The following is a 23,548-nucleotide window of genomic DNA, read 5'->3' as shown; positions in this document are numbered from 1 at the left end:
TTGAAATTCACTTGCCATGGCAGAACCAGCTGCCCCGCTTTTTACACAGCTTTCGGCACCACAAAAACTTGTTACTCTCAAAACACATCTGCTGATTCTTCTTGATATCTGGAAACATTCAGTAGATCTTAACTCTAAAGATGGGCACGAACCAGAAAAAAATGAACCATGTGGTTCATGGTTCGTCACATTTCATGAACCACAAACCACAGACTTTCACGAACCTGCCCTGGTTTGCAAACTAGTTCATTTGGTTCATGAAAACATCGCTTCTGGGGCAGCAGAAGGTCACATCTGGTCAGCAGAAGGTCTGCAGAAAGTCCAATCCCCGTTGCTTAGGAAACTGATTGCGCAATCCAAGTCTTTTAAAATTAGAAGGGCATGACCTTAAAATGGGATGGCATACCTACCTCCGGTACCAAAAAAAAGATACACATAAATATTTTAAGGATCACTTAATAAGAAAATCGCTGATGAATGGGAGAAAATAAAACCCCAAATATATACCAAAACACCAAGATGGATATCAACAGTGAAAGCATTCACCCAACCAAATTTACTAAGGTGGGAGAATACCCACACCTATGAACAGCTATTGGGGGAGAATGGTAAGCTAAAGTCAACGGAAGAACTAAAAGAACAGAACATAGAGACAGGATAGTGGCTAAGAGCGCAAATAGAATCCAGATTTGCCAAAGACAAAACACAGGGATTCTACATGGAACGATGCCCTTTTGATTAGTTGCTGTTAGAAACAAATGGAAAACGGATAGTAAAATTATATGCCTTCATGAAACAATTGAAGACAGAAGAGGAGGCTTTAAAAGTCCATATGGTAAAGTGGGAACAAAATCTGGGGCACAGCATAGCTCTGGAGCAATGGCTACAGTCATGGAGAGTAAACATCAAAATAACAAAATCCACCACCTTTAAAAAAAACCTATATAAAATGTTCTATAGGTGGTATGTGACACCAGAAAAATTAGCAAAGATGTACACTGAAATACCCAATAAATGCTGAAAGCGCAAAGAAAAAGTGGGCACCTTTTTCCATATATGGCGGCTATGTAAAAAAGCAAAGAGATATTGGAAAGGGATACATGAGCTGTTGCAAGAGGTGCTAGAAATAAACATACCCTATAAACCGGAAATGCTCCTGTTAAATATAATACCGGAGAAGCTAAATAGAGAAAATAGATATTCGATAATACATATAATAACAGCAGCAAGAATAGTGTATGCCAGATACTGGAAAAACACAGATATATCAACAAAAGAAGAATTAATAGAGAACATCTTAGAGACGGCAGAAATGGACACACTGACAGAATTAATTAAAAAAATAAACGGACATGATGGAAAACAAAAATGGACTCCGTTTTATAGATGGGTTAAACCGAAATATAAAATAGAGACATAACTATATGTTAGCAGAATACAATCAAATGAATGAGCAGAGTAAAGTAGTACTAGAATTAAAGAATGCAGACTTATAGTGATAATAGCGTAGTGAAGATAGTATAATTATGATGAAAGCAAAAGTGAGAGCCTTTGGAAGTTGCTTCTCAGGGCAGGACTGGTTCTATGCCATGGGTTTGGGCATAGAATTTTGTTATTAGAATAAAATAGAACTAAAACAAATTTAAATTTTTTTTTTAAAAAGGAAACTGATTGGCACCAGGCTGTCTGTAGTGACGAACCAAAAAATGAACCAAACGAACCACCGTAAAGTTCGTGGTGGCTCATCAGAAATGGGCTCTGACAAACCGCTGGTTCGTGAACCACGAACTGGCTTGGTTCGTGATGAACTTTGGATCGTATTTTGGTTCGTGCCCATCTCTATTTAACTCTAAGCTACTTGAATGTATTCACAACAAATAGCAGTGAACATTTTTATATGATATTGTTTTTACATCATTTTGAGCACTCCCGGAGGGTAGAAAATGTGTCTCATAAATTCTATAAATGAATGAATAAGGGTAGATCAATGTTTTAACTCTGGTACAAGGCTGCCTTATATGGTCACATATATTACAGAAGACAAGCTTTCAAAGGCTGGCATAAACTTCATGGTTTACACATTGGGCCAACTGTTGGCCTATGAACTAGATCCTACTCTTGAGCAAGCTTCCTTCAGCAGCTGGTGACTGTACTCCATACCACTTGTGAACTCCTGACTGATAGGTGATGTCCACCTTTATAATATAGCTTGACTATTTGTGAAAAGACCAGGTTGTTTTGGTTCCCAGAAAAATGTTGAGAGAAGAAAGTGACTGCAAGAATTCAGAAGCTGCCGATATCTGGTTTATATCAAGGCCTATCTAGAAACTGTGACATGAGATAATTCAGTACAGCAAGTTGGCCAAAGTGTGAATGCAGTGCAGGGAATACACGGACTCTACCTCCAAATGAACTAATGGTCAAGTTAGATGTTACAAAGCTTATCAGATTCCTAACTTTTTTAAAAATGAAAAAGCTGCTAGGTTAAGGGACAAAGCAAAAAGTAGTATGGGTGGTAACAACAACAACATTCGATTTATATATCGCCCTTCAGGATGACTTAACACCCACTCAGAGTGGTTTACAAAGTACGTCATTACTTTGTAGTTTAATCCTTTCCCCGTGGGCTATTTTGTTTACTCAAAACTATCTTCTGCCCCAAGCTGCTTTTCTACTCTTTGGGGCAAAGATTCTTTGCACTGTGAATCCAAAAACAGATTAACGGGGATTTTGAGTTGGAACATGGCTGGAATGGAGAGGTCAAGCTGCCCCACAGTTTGTCCCATCGAATGTGTCACTTCCCTCAGTTACATTTCTTTAAAAAAGGACAATGTCAAAAACAAAGGTCAGAAGGTCATTACATGCATTCTCCCACTAGCGTCTATTTTGACCTAAATGTAAATGCTGCCAAAAGTGGCATGTGGGTATATGCCTACTAATACCAAAGGGCCTATGGCTTTAGTTAAAATATGCCAGTAAATTGACACAATGAAAAGATATTTCAAGAGAAATTCCAAGCGACATCATGGGAGTTAATTATGAAGAAAAATGATGAACCAATCTTTTAAAGGATCATAATAGGAATTAGCAATATCATACTTACTGTACACTTTCACTTCATAGTGTTTTAATGTTTCACCTGCTTCATTTGTAGCTATACAAGTATATCTACCAGTATTATCCTCTTGTGCATTCAGAATCTGTAGAGTTCGACCACCTGCAAAATAATATTTTTTTCACGGTAACTCTTGTATGCTTTCCTCTGAAGAAAGAGGAAATGGTATGTGCAGTGTATGTATCAACATCTACTAACCTTAATGAAAGAAGTAACACACATTATATTTGGAGTGTGAATAAGATTTTTGGCGAATATGCTCAGATTAGCTAGAAAAAGAAGAAATCTTGAACTCTCCTACTTTCATCAAGATTCAGGGAAGGATTATCTCTCAGGTTAAGATTACCATAACACTGAGAACCATTGGTAAGATGTCAACTAAAGAAAATCTCTGCATCTGTTGGATCCCTTCCTGAAGCAACTAAGACACCATCAAGTGCAAAAATGAGAGTTTTGTACATCCATAATATGTCATCAAACCACCATAATATGTCATCAAAAGGCAGAATCTTGTATATTTTGATAGCTACATATCACCTCTTCACCACAAGCAGGGAGCCAAATATGTGCAAGTTCACATAGGTTGTTTTCACATGTCTTAACAGTTGCGCAAAATCGCACAAAACTCCCAGAATGATGGTGTCTTCATGGCGCAATTTCCCATCATGATTCTGTTTCATGGTGCGATTTCTGACGTCATTTCAGAGTGTAGGAGGGGCTTAGGTGACTGGACGCTTCCTCAAACAACAATAAAATCCCTTCATATAGAAAACATCAGAGAGAAGAGCATGCAGTCGGCTGAGCCCTCATTTGCGCTCTGAAGTGATACAGCTTAACAAAGACTTACCAGCTCAATGAAAACTAGCCCCAAATTCAGACATAATAACTATTTTCGTTAGTTCCTAAAGTTATTTGGATGAGTAAGATTGTAAGGACAACAAGAAAGGGTAGAAAAAACAACAACTCTGTAAAACAAGTGTAACCAAAGAGGATGGAACAAAAAAAAAAGAATTAAGTATAACTAAAAATGTGATAAAATAATTAAAATACCAGTAATCCACACTGTGGATGTTTTTAAATTAAATTTTGCGCTTTCATTTGTTGAGCAAGATTGTACTTCATATACCCAAAACTTTTAGTCTTGCCTACATACAGCAGTATAAAAACTACAAAAATTACAAACATGGCAACATTTTCTATTTGTTCATAACACTTCATCCAGACTTCTCCAAGTGATACAGTAAAACAGTAAATCAGGTTTTTATGAATGTAAGAATAATCAAAGGACACAATCACAATGCAATTATGCAGTATAAGAATACAAGTAATTACCTGGCAAAATCCTGATATTCCTATTTGATTCTAAGGGAACTCCATCTTTCAACCAAGTGATTATAGCTGGAGGATATGAATAAGCCTCACAAACTAGGGATGTGGGATTATTCAGGATAACTGTGACCTCTTCTGTGCCTCCATTATTGTCAGTACCCACAATGGTAGGGGACACTGAGCAAGAGTGAAAAGAAGAACAACCACAAGAAAGAAAAAGCAATTTAGATTTTACTGGTCCTTCTAGATTTAATCTGCACATCCAAATCTAAATACTGGGGCCACATGCGAACCTTAGAAAAAATGACTCATCTGCTATATCTGCAAATAAATTCAAGGGACATTTACACAAAAGAATATTAACTGTTGCATCCTGCTACTAAGAAATTATTGTTCCTAAGCAGACAAAGGATCAATAACAAAATTCTTAGCATTCCTATAAATCTATTATCCCAAGAACAAGGCAAAATTACTTGTCTTCAAAGTTTTTCTGATGTACTCAGTAAAACACATGGAAATTCATGTTAGTTTGATATGCTAAAATGGATGAGTTGTGGCAACTGTTCCGCTCTTAGTATGCATTTCAGCTTGTCTGTTGGTCTCCTAAGATCATGATGATTTCAGTAGTAATGAATAGAAAGAGTATCAACACCTCATTTTCAGCCAAACATCTACTATTAGGACCTTTTCCTGCTCTATGTTTTTATGTTGTGGAAAAACATAACATGGAAATGATTCATACACACAAGAACATCCCCAGCAACTGGGTTTTTATTGATTATTTAACTTAAACACAGTTAAGCAAAAAAAAAAAATCCTAGACTGAATACATTTATGTGGAAGATAAGAGATACTGCTGTTCAAGCAGATCAAAAGCCTTTTTTGTATCTACAGGCGATAGTGCAGTTCTTGTTGGAAATAGGTTTATTTTTTCCCATTCCTCTGCCATGTTATCAGAAATAGAAATGACAAATGCAGCGCTCCCAAGATTTAGAATGTGGAGCATGCTTCTCAATCTGAAAATGGACACAGAGCACCAACTAGGTGAAAGTGACCACCAAAGAGTTATATACTGCTTTCAGCACAACATCACTTCTACCTTCTCTGTGCTTAGTGAAACTGGGGCTCTTATGTATCTCCTCTATAGCTGCAGAGGCCTGCAGAGTATGCTCCAATTTGTGTGAGACCATCAGGCAAGATAAAAGCACTGTGAGGAAATTCTGTGCACTGCTCTAAACCTGCCCAGTGTTCCTGATCAAATCTAATAATCCCAGCACTTGCCATGCCCTTTTGTCCTCTCCTTGCCACTCAGTACCAAGTCTCAACAATCTTTTTAAAAGCCTGGCAAACAGTGCCATGCTCATTTACTGATAGGTACTGATTACTGTGCCTTTCAGGTCCGGCTGAAAGCCTCTCCCTCCTGCTTCTAGCTGCCAAGAATGGAAGCATTAGAGGGAGATAATGAAGCAGCCAAGTACTCCTTCAGTATGCTTCAAGTCAGCTCCAGTTCAGGACCCCTCCAGTGTCCACATGTCATTGATGCACCATCAGAGGGAGGATAGGAAACTTTTATGCTGTCCTTCACCATGCCTGAATCCAGCTAAAATGAGAATTCCTTCACAGAAGAAAATTTTGTATTGAACTATACCATTAGATTTTCATTCCCATGAACTGATCTGATAGACAATTTTTGACTGAAAAGCGCAATAAATACAATGAAACAATGGGGGAAAGTACATTTATTACCTCAGAAATCTTACCTAGTACATTAAGACTGAAAATCTTGCTCTTGTCTCCAGCTGTATTGGATGCCACACAAGTATATCGGCCTGTGTCGGCTACTTGCACACTTTTAATTTGAAGAAAGCGCCCACTGGACATTAAGTGGTGATCATCATCCTCTAGGAAGGGCTGTCCATCTTTTAACCACATAATCTCTGGAATGGGACTCCCTTTTAAAAAATACTAATTGTAAACATCATATTGAATTTATGGTGATTTCTTTTAACATATATTTATACGAGTTTGCACTGGACCAGTTTGACAGACATAAAGGAAACCGATCATCCTATCATCTGTGTTTTGTTCACACTTTGAATCTAGCACTGGAACTTTAGACTGTAGAGTGGTAATATTTATATCACTTTAGGTTTATATGTAGGGGAAGATTAGTCTGGGAGACCTAACATGCCCACTCTGCTTGTACTACAGTGCCGTTACAGTTTTCCCATAGACCTGTTAATGTGTCAGCTTCAAGAAACCCAGAACTTCATCTCCATGGAGCATGCCATCAAGGTGCAAGGTCTGGAGCAAAGAGGTTTCCCAGGAGGAATGAAGGAAACATGGGATATAAGAAACTCTATTTTTTTCCTATTGGCTGCAATGTCTCTGGAAGCCCACATCTCAGTCTAACTAGCATTTGTATGTCCACGATACCCATACTTTCACATGTGAAAACTTTATATGTAAGGATGGTAAAGTGGCCCATGTTTTTAAAAAGTCATTTTAGAAAATGTTCCTAAACTCTGTACCACATAACTAAGAGCCATGCAAGATGCAGTGGGGGCAACCAAACAACTAAACAACTTGAATAATTACCCAAACACATTACCTGTCACTTCACATGTTAGCATAACGCTCTGCTTCTCTTTCACTTTCAAATCTTCTAGTTTGTTCTCTCCCACAATTCCCGGGGGAACTTTTATATTGAAAAAACAAAGGAAATACATAAGGATAAAAAAACAAAGAAGCATGAGACAACTGCATTTTTTAAAAATAATCGCTCAGCATTATAATCAAGAGATGCCAGTCTATCAGGGACAACCATCTTGTCGGAACATAATGGTTACAAAAAGGTTGGGCTCTGAGGAGGCAGGTAAAATGTCACATCTGTGTACATTGAAACTATAAGTGCATACTTTTTTAGATTGAAGACAACAGTAGCTTTCTCAGAGAACTGAAAGTGAATGACAGAGGAAGGGTGTACGTTCATTCCAGTTTGGTGTAGTGGTTAAAAGCGGCAGGACTCTAAGCTCCAGAACCTGGTTTGATTCCTCACTCCTCCGCTGGGTGACCCTGGGTCAGGCACAGTTCTCTCAGAGCTCTCTCAGTCCCCCCTACCTCGCTGGGTGATTGTTGTGGGGATAATAATAATACACTTGGTAAACCACTCTGAGTGTGGCATTAAGTTGTCCTGAAGGGTGGTATACAAATAAAATGATGTTGTTGTTGTTATTCCAGTACTTATTGACTCCATAGTTAGGATAAAGTCACAGTTTTGTCGCCAGATAAATTTCCACAACGTAATGAAATCACACCTGATTTATTTTAAAGAAGACATGAAAATATCACTAAACATTACAGCTTACCCAGGAGTCGGGATTATGTCTTCATCAATGGAATGTTCAAACAGATAATTTGGTCAAACTGCACCATGGATTAAAAGTTTCAAAAGCTTCAGGAATTGGCAGGAAGGAAAGAACATATTGACCTCTTTTTATATACAGTTATTATGTCTCACTGGTCTCTCTCACTGGTAAGGGAGACATCCAAGTGTGCCTTCAGTCGGTCTCTGCTGCCAGCTAAATTCTCCCAACCCAGTTTCCACTAACTGGTTACACTACAAGGCACACCAAAGGGATGAAGTTTATTCATTGCTACTCCATTTGTTGCTGATTTGTTCACGCAACCCTAAACGCTGGGGTTCTCAGGTTCACCACTTTTAAACTGGACTTGAATTTTGAACACAAAAAAATGTTATGGACAAAAGAGGCCCTCAGAGTTATAAAATTAAAACTAAAGGATCTCGATTACAGCAGTACTCTCCAGGGAGCCAGACGTACATGTTCGGGCTTATCCCTGGGACTTTCACCCCCAGAGGCTATTCCATCTTACTGCTATTCTTTAAAGATTCCAGCTCAACGCAGAGCCTTCACATTGGCTAGACTTAACTCCTTCCCCTCTAAAGTGCTTTCTGGTCGTTTCTCTGGACTCCCTTATTCTGAACGAGTTTGTGACTGTGGACAAGGAAAGTTAGAGACCTTGGATCATATAATAGTTTTTTGCCCTAAGTGGAGTAAGGAAAGAGAGAGAGTTATTATTCCTATTATGTTAAAAGAAAAGCTCCCCTTCCTTCCTTGGGCAACCTCAGTGTTATTGTCTGATAACTTTCCTGACAATCAAACCTCTGCTATAGTGGCTTCCTTTTTAGCCACGGTGATAAAGAAACAAGATTTTCATGAGTTTAGATAGTTTAAAGTGATAATGACGAGTTATGTCTATATGAATTGGGTATGTTCAAGTGTACAGTTCATATTTTGTTGGTGTTTGTATGGCTTATGGCTTTGGCCAGAAAATCAATAGACATATTATTATTATTATTATTATTAGTAGTAGTAGTAGTAGTAGTAGTAGTAGTAGTAGTAGTAGTAGTAGTAGTAGTAGTAGTATTAGTATTATTAAAATGTTATGAATTTTAGGAGGAAAAATCATATACTTGTTTGGTACTTTCAGGAGTTCTTACACACTTACCTAAAACTGAAAGGTCAAAGTTTTTCCTCTTTTCTCCTGCAACATTAGTCACTACGCAGGTGTACCGACCAGCATCTTCCACATTCACCTGCATCAAACGTAGCATTCTGCCACCTGAAGAGGGAAAAAAACATAAATGGACAAAAGCCAACCAAATAATTAAAATAAATTGGTCAGGATAAAATCATTCAAAGGAATGGGAACATAAAATTGTCTTTTTCTAATTCCAAACATACAGCAAATGGATACCAAGTGAACTTCTTGAAAAAGTGCATGTCACATCTGTGAGTCCTCCAAGAAGAAAGCCCTGCCTCTAGCTGAGACCCAGTTCATCTCCCTGAAGGGTAGCACAGCAGGGCCTGAGAAGCTGATCTTGACTGATGGGCAGGCTGGTATGAGAACACAGAACATTGAAACGGTCTGTGAAGGATCCTTCTTATTGTGGGAAGGAAGAAATCCAGGTCAGGTCACTACTCTCACTGGCCATAGGCTTACTACCCAAGTATTTAACTTGGCCATGGAGGGAGCAGGGTGGCCAGCTCCAGCCTGGGGAGTTCCTGGAGACTTGGAGGTCTCCAGGACCTGGACCTGGAGACAGCAGTGTTTGGCTAAGGCCAAAGACTCAGCAAGGATGTGGTGGCGCTTTAGGACATTCATTTTTCTGTGTTATTCCACAGTCTGCCCTCCGAAGCTCCCATTTCCTCCAGAGGAACTGATCTCTGTAGATCAGAGATCAGTTGTAATTCTGGGAGAAATCCAAGTTCCATCTTGAAGCTGGTTACCCTTGTGGGGAGTAATATCCCAGTTTTGGCACTCAGTTTCCCAAGCAGTGTGCGTTGTCAGAAGAACACAGATAACAGGCATAGATAACAGAAAAGCACTTGAAAAAAGGGAAAAATGAGAACAACAGTACTAAAGACTGTGAGATCTCCAAATGAAAGAGCACTCCCCTAAATCAAGGAGAAAGCGGAGTGTAGGGGTGGAGCGGACATGGATTGTGCAGCGAAACGTTGCTATAATGGGACTGGAATAAATGCAGTCTCTTGCTCTGTCGGAATAAGCTCTAAAAGGGCAAGCTCTGACACAGGGCATGAGGCCCAGGACTTGCCTAGCAACGCTGCTGAGGGGGAAGTGTATTTGCTTCTAAAGAGAGATCTCCTTTGCTGCAGTGAAAGCATCACTGTGGTGGCATTGAGAGTAGACCCCTCATGCCGGGGCTGTCTCTAACAAACTGGCCTTTGTCGGATGGCAAGAAGCTTCTGTTCAGAAATCTTAGGCTTGTTTGTATCCTCCCACAAGTAAGGCCATGGGTGCTGGTTGCTGTGTCCAGGCAGTGTCTGGACAGTTTTGCCAGCCAGTGCTTCTGAAGCAGCTACCACAAGGTCAAAGTGTTTATATGAAAAGAAAGGATTTGGAGGACTTGGCTAAACCACTCACACTTCCTTCTGCGGATCTGATCACACAAAATTCTAAATCCAAGGTAGGTTGGAGGAAACGTCAACCCAACTTGTGTTTAACATGTGACCACCCTCACCTTCAGAATGGTGGGGGAGGGATGGCTCCCGAAGGTACCTGCAAAGCAGGAGAGGCTTCGTCAGTAACTGCTTTCCACCAAGATGCTTTTGCAGATAAAAAAGGGCTGTGGGTGGGCAAGCTGTTTCTCCTCAGCGGACAAATAGAAAAGGTAATAAGAGAAACAGCCCCCCCTCCCCATAGCCCTTTTGTATATGCAAAAGTGCACTGACTGGAAAGCAGGAACTGAAGAAGCCTCATGTACTACTTGCGCACACTCAGGAGCCGACAACCCCCTCACACACACCATTTCGAAGGTGAGTACGGTCACACATGATCTGGGTTAGGGTTTCCCTCAACCCACCTCACATTTAGTGTTTTGCGCAATTAGACCCAGTGTCTCTCTTTTATTAATCTCCTTTTTCTCCCACAGGTGGCCACGGCGCTGAAAGAATCAAAATAGGAAATGGTGTGGGGTAGTGGTTAGAGTGCTGACCTAGAACCTGGAACAACCAAGTTTAAATCCCAACTCTGCCAGGGAAGTTTGCCAGGTAGCCTTGGGGCCATCACAATTTCTCAGCCTAACCTACTTCAAAAGGTTGTTATGAGAACAAGGTGGAGGATGGAAGAATGATGTGATAAGCTGTCTTGGTTCCCCCCCCCCGCCAGGGGCAGAAACAGGGATATAAATAAAAAATAAGAAAACTAAAGCAGAGTTCCAGAGGAAAGGAAGCAAAGATTAAGGTAAACAGAAGTTTGTAGTGCACTGGAAAGAAAATCAAGCAACCTAGCTGGAGAAAGACCGGACAGGAACCAGCATATCAGTTGGCTCGGGTAATAAAACATAATCCTGCCTGCATCAGCAAGTAGGACGAGTAACCCAACCAGGATTCCCTCTGCTACTGACAGTCCTTCAGGTAGCATGACCTTAAATCATGAAAGGCTTTACAGGTAACTAGCACTTTATGCTATTTCATAATTATCCCGATTATTATTCTGCCAGTTGTGTAAACTGCCCCACATTTAATCAGGCCTAAATAGACAATGACTTCTTTGCAAGCTCCTGTGCATTTTAAGGCCCTCTTCTTTTTGGATCATTTCCTCTGGGTGCTGCACAGTGTTTTCTGACCATCTGTCAAGTTTTATGGGAACCGTTCCACATTCTTGTACTTAATTATATTCTGAGTCTACTGCAAAATAGGTTTGTCACGTAACTTCTTCCACTTCCTTGTTCCCCCTTACCTGATAGAATCCTCACAGAAGAACTCAAAGAGACAGGCTGCCCATACTTGAGCCAGGTGATTGATGGATGGGGAATTCCTGAAGTTTCACAAATCAAGGTGATGGGATTTTTCTCTACTATGCTGACATTTTCAGGCACAGTCAGGTCACCCACAATATTTGGAGGGACTATAGAAAATCCACGCAAATGAAAGCAAGCCGCACACACAAAGAAATCATTATTAGATATGAACTGAAACCCTGAACTGAATAAAGAAATTCACAAAGCAATAAAAAACAAAGTGGATTATTCTTTGCTTCAGTCAAAATACCTCAGGCCAGAGGTAACTAGTTCTTAGAAACATTAAAGGTGAGACAATAATTTCTCAACTCCAAAATTTGGAGATTTTCTTGTGTACATCTCCTGTTCTCAATTCCACTAAGACAGGAACACAGGAAGTACATGAATATTCCAGAATTTTTACATTAATTTTTAAAAAAGGAGTCTAGAAGGGAACCAGAAAATTACAGGCCAGTAAGCCTAACATCAATCCCAGGCAAATTAGTAGAAATCATAATCAAAGATACAGTTATTAGATACATAGAGAAATGTCTCCTGAGGGAAAATCAGGATGGCTTCCACAAAGGAAAGTCCTACCTTATCAACCTTATGGAGTTGTTTGAAAAAGCAAATAAACACGTAGATAACTGTGATCCAATAGACATTATATACTTGGATTTTCAAAAGGCTTTTGACAAGGTGCCTTACCAAAGACTCCTGAGTAAGCTTAGTGGCCATGGAATAAGAGGATAGCTTCTCTTAGTGATTAAAAATTGGTTAAATGACAGGAAACAAAGAGTTTTCTCAATGGCGGGAAATAAGAAGTGGAGTCCCACAAAAATTGAAATTGGAAGTGGTAATATTCAATTGTTCATAAATAATCTGGAACTGGGGGTGAGCAGCATAGTGGCCAAGTTTGCAAGATGACACAAGATATATTCAAGATGGTGAAAACCAAAGCCAAGTGGGAAGAGCTCCAGAAGGATCTCCACAAATTGGATGAGTGGCCAACAATGCAGCAAATAAAGTTCAGCATAGGTAATGAGATGCACTATGGAACAAAAAATCCCAACTTCAGTTCTATGCTAATAGGGTCTGAACTTTTCTGAGGCCAAGAGGGAAAGAGGCCTTGGAATCATAGTGGATAGCTCAATGAAAGTGTCAATCCAGCGTGCTACAGTGTGTGGAATTCCCTGCCGGAAGATGCAGTGATGGCCACAGCTTTAAAAGGGCAGATGCAGTGATGGTCACAGCTTTAAAAGGGCATAGACAGTTTTAAAGGGGCAGGCTTTGAACCCAGTAATAGACCAGAGACCAATGTTTTCAGTGCATAAGTTTTAGAGTCAAAGCTCCCTCCTTTAGCTTATTACCCTGAAAATCTTGCGGTATCTAAAATACTACAGGGCTCACATCCTGCTGTTCTACTGCAGACCAACACAGCTACCTGCTTGGAACTAGTTTTAAAAGGGGATTAGACAGATTCATGGATGGTATGTCTATTAGTGGCTACTAGCCATGGTGACTAAAAGAAACCTCCACATTCAGAGGCAGTAAACTTCTGAATAGCAGTTCTAGGAGCAACATCAGGGGGTGGCCTTGACCTCTATGCCCTGCTATTACCTCTCCAGAGTAACTGGTTGGCAACTGTGTGAAACAGGATGATGAACTAGATCAGTGGTCTGATCTAGCAGGGCTCTTTATGTCCTTAACTGTGAATTTAGACAAGCCCACATCAGTTCCCTCACCTTCACAAGGAGAAACAGGGAACTGTGAGACCACCCGTTACCTCTTGAAAGGAATGGTTAGGACACAAATACTCATTAACTCAAGAACATTATGGGGGGGGGGGAATAAAGGAGATGAAACAATGGGAGAACTCCCATGGTTTGCACTAGTAGCTATTATAAAGACAGATAACCAAATACAGCAATTGTTGGTAATACAGGAGTAATCCAGCTGACATGAATCTGTTAGTAGTGTTGCATCCAGAAAACAACATTTACCCCAAATTTAAAAAAAAAATCAGTTTGAACTGCTGGGAAAATGCAATATTGGTCCCCTCCAGCAAGCTCATTACATCACAAAAGCGACTGCTGTTATGCTGATGGCCACGTAGCCAAGCACGCCCACAGGCTTACTCCTCCAATCAAATGACCTTTTAAAAATGTTTAAAAACTCTGTAGATTCTCTGTTTTCAATTATAGAAGCCAGTCTACACAAGCAAATATTAGTAAATCAGCTACGGAAAGGGTGCTGTGTGGGCATTTTGTCTTGTTCTTAAGCAAGCACGCACAAGCACACGCACACACACACCCTCTCCCTCCCTTCTTCCTACCACTTCACTTACAAAATTCTTTGAAGTCAGTCATGTTATCTTAAGATGTTTAAGAACAAAATCACAACCTGCAAACAGGCTATCTCTTGATTCTATCTATAAACAATGAGTTATTCATGCTTACTGAACATCCTTAAGTGTTGGGAAATGTGCATCTTTCCTTTAGACTTCATACTGTTTAGTGCTACAAACTTGGTATATGCAACCTTGCGCTACCAACTTTATTCATCCTGTCCTGCCCAGCTGTACCCACCACATTGTGCAACTCTGTGTGTGTGTGTACACGCGCTGCTGGAAGCAGGGCTGGTTTTGACTAGCAAGCATATCAGAGATGAATGGATCACCCCAGTCAAAGAGAAAATCAAGAGTCACACATGAGTCTAATATGCTCATCCTGACACTCTGCATCCAAACTCTTACTATGTACCTCAAAGCCATCTAATGGCAAACATTGACGCTGGCACCTTCTGGGAACAACGTCTCATCTTCTTGTTGAGCTGCAATCGAGCAGAAAACTGATGCACCACCAACTCAAGAAATCACCCACTGCCCATTAATGTGCCTTTGATGTATAAGTTATGAATTTGTCTTAAGGTTAGCCCCTCCCTTCAGCATTGCATAGGGAGAGACTTTGCATTACTAATAGAATTTCTGCTTGCACTACTCAATTTAAGCACTAAGCCTGTGCAATTTTGTCACCTGGCAAGATGTCAAGCAACTGACATTTCAGTTTCTGCTAATGTACTAGGCAGCATTTAATCAGCATTTTCCATATTTCTGGAGTTATTTAACTAAAATCATGGCTGAAATCCTACATTCTGTGGGGTAAGTCCAACCAGCTTTTCCATTGATGAAAAAAGGAGGAAGAATTCCCTCTGAACACTCAAAAAGGTTATGCTGGGGATCATGGGACAAAGGCTATGTGAAACAGGCTATAGTAAGGGAGTTGGGGGACATTCCGTGGAAAAACTATTTGGATCCACCCATTACTAAACTTCAATTGACTCCAAAGGAATTTAAACAACCTGTGTGAAAGATTAGGGACTGTGGTTCAGTGGCACAGCGTCTGCTTGGCATGTAGAAGGTCCCAAGTTCAATCCCCAGCACCAGCCTGTAGGTAATGTGAAAAATCTCAGTCTAAGTAGACAATACAGACTTTGATGGACCACAGGTCTGATTCAGTAAGGCAGCTTCATGTGTGGGTGTGAAAGCCATTTTCCCTAAGATCTCTTTTGGAGTTGATTCTAACAGCTATTAGGTCCAAGCCAAACAAGATGCTGAGAGATCTTTCCTTGGATCTTCCTACAGGTTTTTTTTGTTAAAGTTAAAAATTCCCTGCTCTTCCACTGGAGCAGTGCAAATTGCTCTCTCTCTCTCTCTCTCACACACACACACGCTGTTATTTGCCTCACCAGCAAAAATGCACAGGTACCCATAGCCCACTTATTTGGAGTAGGGAGGACATTTTTAAAAGGCACTTGCTTGTTTCATTTGCTATTTAGTAATTTGAATGACTACCATAGCTAGTTTAAAAAGTTACTCTAAGCTGTTCCCAATGTTGTTGAATTACTTTTGGGATTGCTGCTTTTTTTGTAAAGGCAATAATGATCCAATTTCCTTTCTCAAGAACTGAATCAGCCACCATAAAGCTCTAACAGTTAATGATATACCTTCTTGACTAAGAATAGTAACCATTCCATTTTAGGAACAAATTTGCACTTCACACATTTGAAAAGGAAGCTTGGGGCCAGGTTAGAGCCATTGAGTCACTGAAGAGATTTTCTTTTTCATGTTGACATGTGTCAGTTTAACAGCCAAATAGGACAGTAAGCTCTTCTTGTGGAAGACATTAATAAGGACTTCATGATAAATTTTTGTATTGTTCTTTAACAATACATTCCTCTCCTATAATAACCAAGGCTTCACCACTGCATGCACGCACACACACATACAAAGCAAACTGCCTGATTCCCATTCAGTCTTCATTCACATTTTATGGAGGAGGAACCCTAACTAGTTTCCCCACCCCCATCCCCATAATATTGAAATATTGAGGAATACATACCTGCCTTTCACATTTTACATGTTTAGTGCAATAAACATTAGTGCCTCACAGGTATAGCTTCAGAAACAATGCAACTATTCCTATCTTTACCCTTCAGGCTACTCAGCTGCCATATTGGAGGGCGTGTGGCTCACTTGTAGAGCTTCTGCTTTGCATGTAGAAGGTTCCAGGTTCAATCCCTGGCATCTCCGGTTAAAACAATCAGGCATTAGGTGAAATGAAAGACCTCTGCATGAGATGCTGAAGAGCCTTTGCCAGTGTACACATTACTAACTCTGACAGAGGAAGGGTGAGATTCAGTGGAAGGCAGTTTCATGTGTTTATATTCGGGATGCGCCAAAGAAGTGACAAAAAAGGAGCTATGATTGGTGTCATTTTCCTTTCCTACACTATCAAAATTTGTCCAAATGGAGAGAGATGTGTGTTCATCTCATGTGGAAACTAAATGTGCATCTCTCCAAGTTGATAAAGCACACATTTCTGTTTGAATGAGACCCAGAAACACAGGGAAAGGAAGTACAAATTATTCACATCTCATCTCTTGCCACTTTTCTGATATATTTGTAGCAGCACTTAGGAATACTCCAATATCTACACACTTATGGCTAAAGAAGAGACATATTCTTTCCTGTTGGTTGTTTGAAAGGAAACCAGCATGAAGAGTAGTTTGGGAATTTTTTTCAGACTGGGAAACTCCCAGATAACTGAAGCTTATCACGGATCCAGTAGTCTGGCACAGTTAACAGAATGGTTCATTTTGCCCCCCAATGGCAACTTTATACATTTCTTCCATAGTGGTTATTTCCCTTGCTCACCATGAACACTTAAGTCAAATTTCCTGTCGGTTAGTCCTGCCACATTCACGGCAATGCACACATAGCGGCCAGTGTCCGACACCTGAGCATTTTTAATTCGAAGACGTCGTCCTTCATCCAGTATCTCAATTTCCCTCCCACTAACTAATGGGCGTCCATCTTTCATCCAGGTGACAGCTGGCCTCGGAGTACCATCTGTCTTGCATTCTAACGAAATATCTTTCCCGTGGGTCACAGTTACATCTGATTGTTGGCTCTCACTATCCAGAATAGTTGGACGAACTATTAAGAGAAACAAAACAAGATTCCAAGTTTTCACATTAGGGTTCTGTTTCCAAACTCTAGTGAAACATCATCAGTTTCTCTTATACCTATAGATAAGCTAAATTGGCAAGAGACAATTAGTTGGTCTTAGTTCAGGACAAAGGACTGAACCTGATCACCTTTGGTCTATTCCAGTCCACTGATTATAAACACTGCCTGCTTCCATATGAGGATTTTTCTCTACATGAAACACAGAAAGCCCCCAATTTAAATGGGAACAGAACAGCCACATGATGTGTTGCTTATTTTGAGCACAACTTGTTGGTCTTCCAGGGCTTTCTCCTTAGAACTGGATCCAAGGAAAACCTCCTTTGATTCAGTTCAAATGAGGGACTGTGAGGTGGCTGCAGGTGGAGCATCCAGGTGTACGCTGAACCTGCAGCAAATACAGGAGGGCAGTCTGAGCTATTAGGAATACCTTCAAAGTGGTGAATCTAGACCCTGCATGTCCTCCCCCTTTTTGGCCCTTTAAAGTCCCCCCTCCCAGTTTTGCTTTGCTGTACCTTAACAGCTCAGCTCTGTTGGGAAAGAGGGAGGGAGGTTGCCAGACCAAAGGTGGGGCCCAGTGCAATCTTCAAATCTCCACTGCCTCTGTACTTTTGCATAGACACAAGGTAAGAAAAAGGAGAATGGATCAAGTAGTAGGGGCCAGCAGTGAACAATACAAAAGACAGAGTGTGGGGATGCCTGTCACAGCAGGCAGGGGAAGCGCTCTGTAGGCTGCCCCTATACTGGTACAGGTTTCCTCAGAAGGGCCCAGAGCACCCAACTGACCCTTTTTGTTTACTCTTTCCCAGTAGGTTTTACTTTATGGGACCAAATGAGGTGTGAGGACCCAGGCAGAATAATAAACAACTTTATTTAAGAGGTTTGATAACAACTGGTTTTCAAAACTGGAATAAAGAGAACAGTACAGGTTGATGAACAAACAAAACAAAACACCCTAATGAATCTAACTATTCCTAGCTATCTCCTGGTGACTGGCTTCAAGCTGACTCACCCTTTTTGGACGAGGAATCCCTCAGTCTGCAGCAGCCCCTCCTCAGCTCTGCTCCCTAGGTGTGAACATCCTCCCACTGTAGGGAGGCCTTTTATCCCTTCTTCTCAGGCACCATCTCTATTGGTGCAATTTTCCCCTCCAAATCCCCTGTTAACCAATCACAGAGTCCAAAGGGGACCTGGGAAATGTAGCCCCTGTAGTCACTCTAGTACAAGCTTCCCTGGAGCCACTAGGCCTCACTACATAGGCTAGGGATGCCAGACCCCATCACCCTTCCAGCAGGAGGCTAGAGACCTGGCAACTACCTGAGTTGCTCTCTTGTTATGTGCGCACTTTGCACGTGTGCATGTGCACATGCTTCCAGCCTACATGATGACATCATTGGAGGCAGGAACTGATGTCATTGTGTCACCCTGGGAGTGCTCCTGCACTCTGGAAGAGGCCAAATCGGATTCGATTCGGCCTGAATTGGTCCACTGCAACACACAGAAGTGCTGCTGCGCTTTGCAGAGGCCTGATTCGGCCCTGATTCAGCTCAATTTGGGCCCGAATCAAGCTGCCATGGCATACGGAAGTGCTTCTGCGCTCCACAGCAGCCTGACTCAGCCTGAATCCAGCCCAATTCAGTCTGATTTGGGGTTGAATTGGACCACTCTGGCATGTGGGAGCCCCCTGTGCACTCCAGGAGCACACCTCAGGAGGTGCGTTCCCCGCCCCTGGTGGCCAGGTAAGTGGGAGCAAGGTGGTAGTGGAGGGTAGTGGAGCAGGGGACTGGCAACTCTAACGTAGACCCAAGCCAATAACAATGCCATTCTCCTCTGCTGCAACGCTGGTTTTTGCTGCTGCTGTAGTGAAGCGCATTTTCACATCCCCATGCGGAAGCAGCCACTGTTTTACTCTTGGTAATGTAGTTGTTTCCAAACCAATAAACTGTAGAAGCAATTTTACACAGTGACTTACCATATACTTGCAAATTATATTCCTTCTTTGCTGCTCCAGCTGTGTTTGAAGCAATACAGACATAGGAGGCTGCATCTGACTTTTCAGCAATTGAAATTTGCAGCTGCCTACCTCCAGATAACACCCTGATTCTTCCTGTAGGGTCAATCAACACTGGAGAACCTACAAGAGATACATTCCTTCTATTAAGAATAAATAACAGAGATAAATTATTACAAGCCCTTCAGGATTCATAAAAATGGTCCTTGTGTTGCAGCATAAATGGACACTGACTCTCCTGTAGACTATAGAAGTTCAGCTTAAATCATGATATTCTTGTCAATTTAATTGTGGTCTTCGAAGATTATTATGATGAAAACTTAGCTTCCACTCAAGCTGCCCTTGTGCTCAGGAATCATGCATGCAGAATGAAGACTCTTAGAAGACGACAACGTGTTATTGTTTTCAACCAAAACATAACCATTATATTGAATGGCTGACTATGCAGAATAAAAGTGCTATCCCTCTCCCCTTGAGCTATGATCCTGGGACTTCCTGCAGCTACTATTTGCCTTTTTTTAAAAAAACTGAGAAAACCTCAGATCTCCAAGTGTCTTGTCTAGTTAGGCCTATAGTGCATGCATGTTTGAACATTTGAGTCTAAGAAGACTTTTACGTCATAATTTCATCTAGTTTTGTTGCTTCAGAGCTGGTGAACTATTTATATTATATGTTTATATCTTTAGGAGAGAATGCAGTAATTTACATCCTCCTGCCCCTTTTCTGAATTTCTCTACTGCCTTTCCCAGCCAGCCATTTTATAGACTGGGGCTGATGTATATGTTTACATCTTTAAAAGAGGTGATTCCTGTCACCACATAAATCTCCCTCTGCCTTCCTTTGGTTTCTTCTCCAGGCTGGTGCAATCTATGTCGTCTTGGGCAACAGAATTTTCAGAATAAGGTCCAATACTTGGGCAAGGCCTATCTGTAGAGGTACAGAGGGCATCATCACTGGCTTTTTTATAGGACACAGAAGGACACTCTTAGAAGGCTAATGAATGGTGGTGGTGGTGGTGGTGGTGGTGGTGGTGGTGGTGGTGGTGGTGGTTTGGCAGAAGGTGGAGAGGATTGTGAATAACTGCCTCTGCTTAGAATTTTGTCATTGTTGAATAAGATGTTGTTTTTGGTTTCTTGTGTGTAAGCCACGTGGAATTCTCAGAGAAAAGTGGAGGTAAAACTATTTCAAGAGATACATAAACAAAGAAAGTCCTCCATGCTGTGGCCTCCATCCAAATAAGGGCTCTGCTCTTAACTTTTTTACATGATTCTGTGCTTTGTGTGTTAGGGAAGGCTCCTTCAACTGGAAGAAAGAGCTTCCACTAGCAGAACAGGTCCTGGGGATGTAACCTATGGTCTTCTCATTGTCTCTGCTAGCAAGACCCTAAACATACCATGTTCTTATTTAAGAGACTATGCAGGAATTTTGGAGAAGGGGGTGTTTGCTAAACAGTGAGATAAGTCAGTTCCTAAACACGTAAGTGGGGAAGCCAATAAGAAAGCAACAGTAAGCTCCTGTTGATGTTCTAACAAAAGACTTCTGCTTACCATTCTTTCTCCAGCTGAGTGCTGGTGGTGGAATTCCACTGGACTCACAAATCATACTGATGAGGTTTCCTTCAATTACACTTAGCTGAGTGAGTATATCTGAACTGTAAATACTTGGTGGCACTAGAAAAGGAAAATGGGGGGAGGGGAGGAAAGGAACAAAAGTAGCAAAATAAAATAGATTTACACTAGGCCACAAATAATCAAAAGAAGAAAATATAAGCAAATTTGCAGATGGCTTTTCAATTCAAGTAATATTTTTGCAAATTAAAAGTAGCACGTAACACACAAATGAGTGTCTTGGTTTTCAAAATGTTATAACCTTGCAAAATCAGGTAGGAAAACAAATGTCCATCTGGCCCTCTTTGACTTCCTTGGTGTTTTAAACACAAAACAGATACATAAAATTCAGTGCTGGCAGGAGCAAGGCTTTATACTGTGTTACACCAACTTTAAACTTGGGGTGGGAATGGTGATACTGGGTTAAATCGGTAAGCTTGTTACAGTTTCCAAAGAGCACAGGATTTAATTCAGACTGCTGAATGTTGCCAGCTCCTGGAACTGGATATAGCTCTGGGGAATACACTGATACTTGGAAGAGAAATCAGATGCACAGCTTGGATCTGCAACACAAAAGGCTGTCCAGAACTGCTCCCAGCCCCAGAATGCAAACAGAGACTATATTTCTCAAAAGTCATCCCACGGACAGGGACAGGAAACACAAGCTGAGCACTAGAAGGTGTAAGGTAGAAAGAAACAAGCTAGAGGGCAGAACTATGGAGGCATAATCTCCATGGCTGAGTGAACTTGCCTTGCTGTACTGATGCTTCTAAAGAGGATAGTTCCTTTCCTCTCTGTTCATGCACACTAGCAGGAAATAATGGAGGAGGCTTGTGAGCCAGCAGGTAGGGGACTGAGCCACCTGAGATCCACAACTTATGGGCTGAAGAGCACTACTTTATGGGAACAATAGCATAGCCTACAAAAGTTACCCCATATGTTGACATTGTAGTTCTTTTCAGTTTTCCCAGCCACATTTGTGGCTTCACAAGTGTAGCGTCCTGTGTCTTGGACTTGTGCTCCTTCAATCTAGCAATTAAAAAAGAGAAAACCAACAATAATTTACATATGCATAATGGTATAAGCATATCTGATTCCCAAGTACATACCTGCAGCTTCAGTCATCTGCAAAGACAATGAAGATCCAACCACTGAGTATAGAGACTTCTTGAAAAGCATTGCCTTTTGACCTGGAGAGTTACTGAGAAGTAGGGGTGTGCAACCCCAAAAGATTCGGGTTTCCTGCTTCTGGTTTACCCAGAGCAGGAAAAAAATTCGAATAAACCCGAAACCCGAAGCAGCAAGCTACTTCGGGTTTGGTTTTTTAAGCCAATTTGAGTTTATTAGGGAAGATTCGACCATTGTTTCCAATGGGAAACACTGCTCCTGGCTATTCGGGGGCCTGGGGGGGGTCATTTTCTTCCCTAATAACACCAAATTTGCAGGGGACCCTCTACCAACCCTCCTCTCACAGCCATCCAAGTTTCAGGAAGCTTGGACTTTGGGGGCCATGTTATGCACCCCCAAAGGAGGTTCCCCCAGCCGCCGCCTATCTCCATTGTTTTCTATGGGAAAAATCAGGGGGAAGGTTCCCAGGAGGCTGGGGGTGGCATTTTGCAAGCAAAATGCACCAAACCAGCAGGGGACCCTCTCCCAACACTCTTCCCATGACCACCCAAGTTTCAGGGAGATTGGACTTTGGGGGGCCATATTATGCCCCCCTCAAAGAAGGTCCCCCAGCTGCATTATTCCCTATGAGGACTATCTTCACTCCAGAGAATCACAATAAGAAAAAATTGATTAAAAATGCACAAAGCCATATGAAGCAAGTGAGTGAGCAACTAGAAGTAAACTGATGATCGGCCTCCTTCAATACAGCCAAAACTGAGTGATCAACTTCACTCCAGAGAGTCATCCAACATTGAATTCTACCCAAATCAAACTGAACAATTTGTTGAAAACTAATGGGCTCTTCTAGGAGGCTGGGGGTGGCATTTTGCAAGCAAAATTCACCAAACTTGCAGGGGACACTCTTCCAGCCCTCCTCCCACAGCTACCCAAGCATCAAGGAGATTGGGCTTCAGGGGGCCATTTATGGCCCCCTAAAGAAGGTCCCCACAGCCGCATTATTTCCTATGAGGACTAACTTCACTCCCGAGAATCACAATAAGAAAAATTTGATTAAAAATTCACAAAGCCGTATGAAGCGAGTGAGCAACTAGAAGTGAACTGATGATCAGCCTCCCTCAAAACACCCCAGAGAGGTGAAGTTATTCCACCTTCAAACAAAATATAACATCACACCAGAGAATCAAACATACATACCATTGGGGGGTGGATTTCAGTTTTTGGATTTCTGGGAGCAGTATTAATAGCACATTCAAATCACAACATACAATCCCACCTTGAAACAAAATATAACATCACACCAGAGAATCACCACCACCCTCAATTTTGGGGGGCGGGAATTTTTGGATTTCTGGAAAAAGCATTAATAGCAGCGATTGGCTCTTTGTCTCAGCCAATCACACTCCCTTCCCTGATGTCCCCCTCTCCCTCTCCTGATGACAGGGGAGGGAAGAGAAATGGAAGAGCTCTTTGAAGACTTTCCCCCCTTGCCACAGCAAGGGAAAAA

General features: G+C 41.4%; 1 protein-coding gene across 1 annotated transcript in view; it reads right to left on the bottom strand.

Moving 5' to 3' along the window:
• The window catches only part of HMCN1 (hemicentin 1), a 278,171-nt gene that overhangs the window by 88,864 nt on the left and 165,759 nt on the right, over positions 1-23,548 (bottom strand). The window contains exons 42-51 of the mRNA XM_054980206.1: positions 21,846-21,942; positions 20,854-20,976; positions 19,268-19,429; positions 16,984-17,265; positions 11,729-11,896; positions 8,975-9,088; positions 7,056-7,142; positions 6,205-6,396; positions 4,448-4,621; positions 3,104-3,217 (exon numbers count right to left, since the gene is read on the bottom strand). Of these exons, the coding sequence (XP_054836181.1) occupies positions 3,104-3,217; positions 4,448-4,621; positions 6,205-6,396; positions 7,056-7,142; positions 8,975-9,088; positions 11,729-11,896; positions 16,984-17,265; positions 19,268-19,429; positions 20,854-20,976; positions 21,846-21,942 (1,513 nt within the window). The remainder of the gene's footprint in view (positions 1-3,103; positions 3,218-4,447; positions 4,622-6,204; positions 6,397-7,055; positions 7,143-8,974; positions 9,089-11,728; positions 11,897-16,983; positions 17,266-19,267; positions 19,430-20,853; positions 20,977-21,845; positions 21,943-23,548) is intronic.

This window comes from Eublepharis macularius, chromosome 5 (genome assembly GCF_028583425.1).
Source record: "Eublepharis macularius isolate TG4126 chromosome 5, MPM_Emac_v1.0, whole genome shotgun sequence".
Lineage (NCBI taxonomy): Eukaryota > Metazoa > Chordata > Lepidosauria > Squamata > Eublepharidae > Eublepharis > Eublepharis macularius.
Note: the sequence above shows the minus strand (reverse complement) of the source record. Positions and strands in the feature narration are given on the sequence as shown.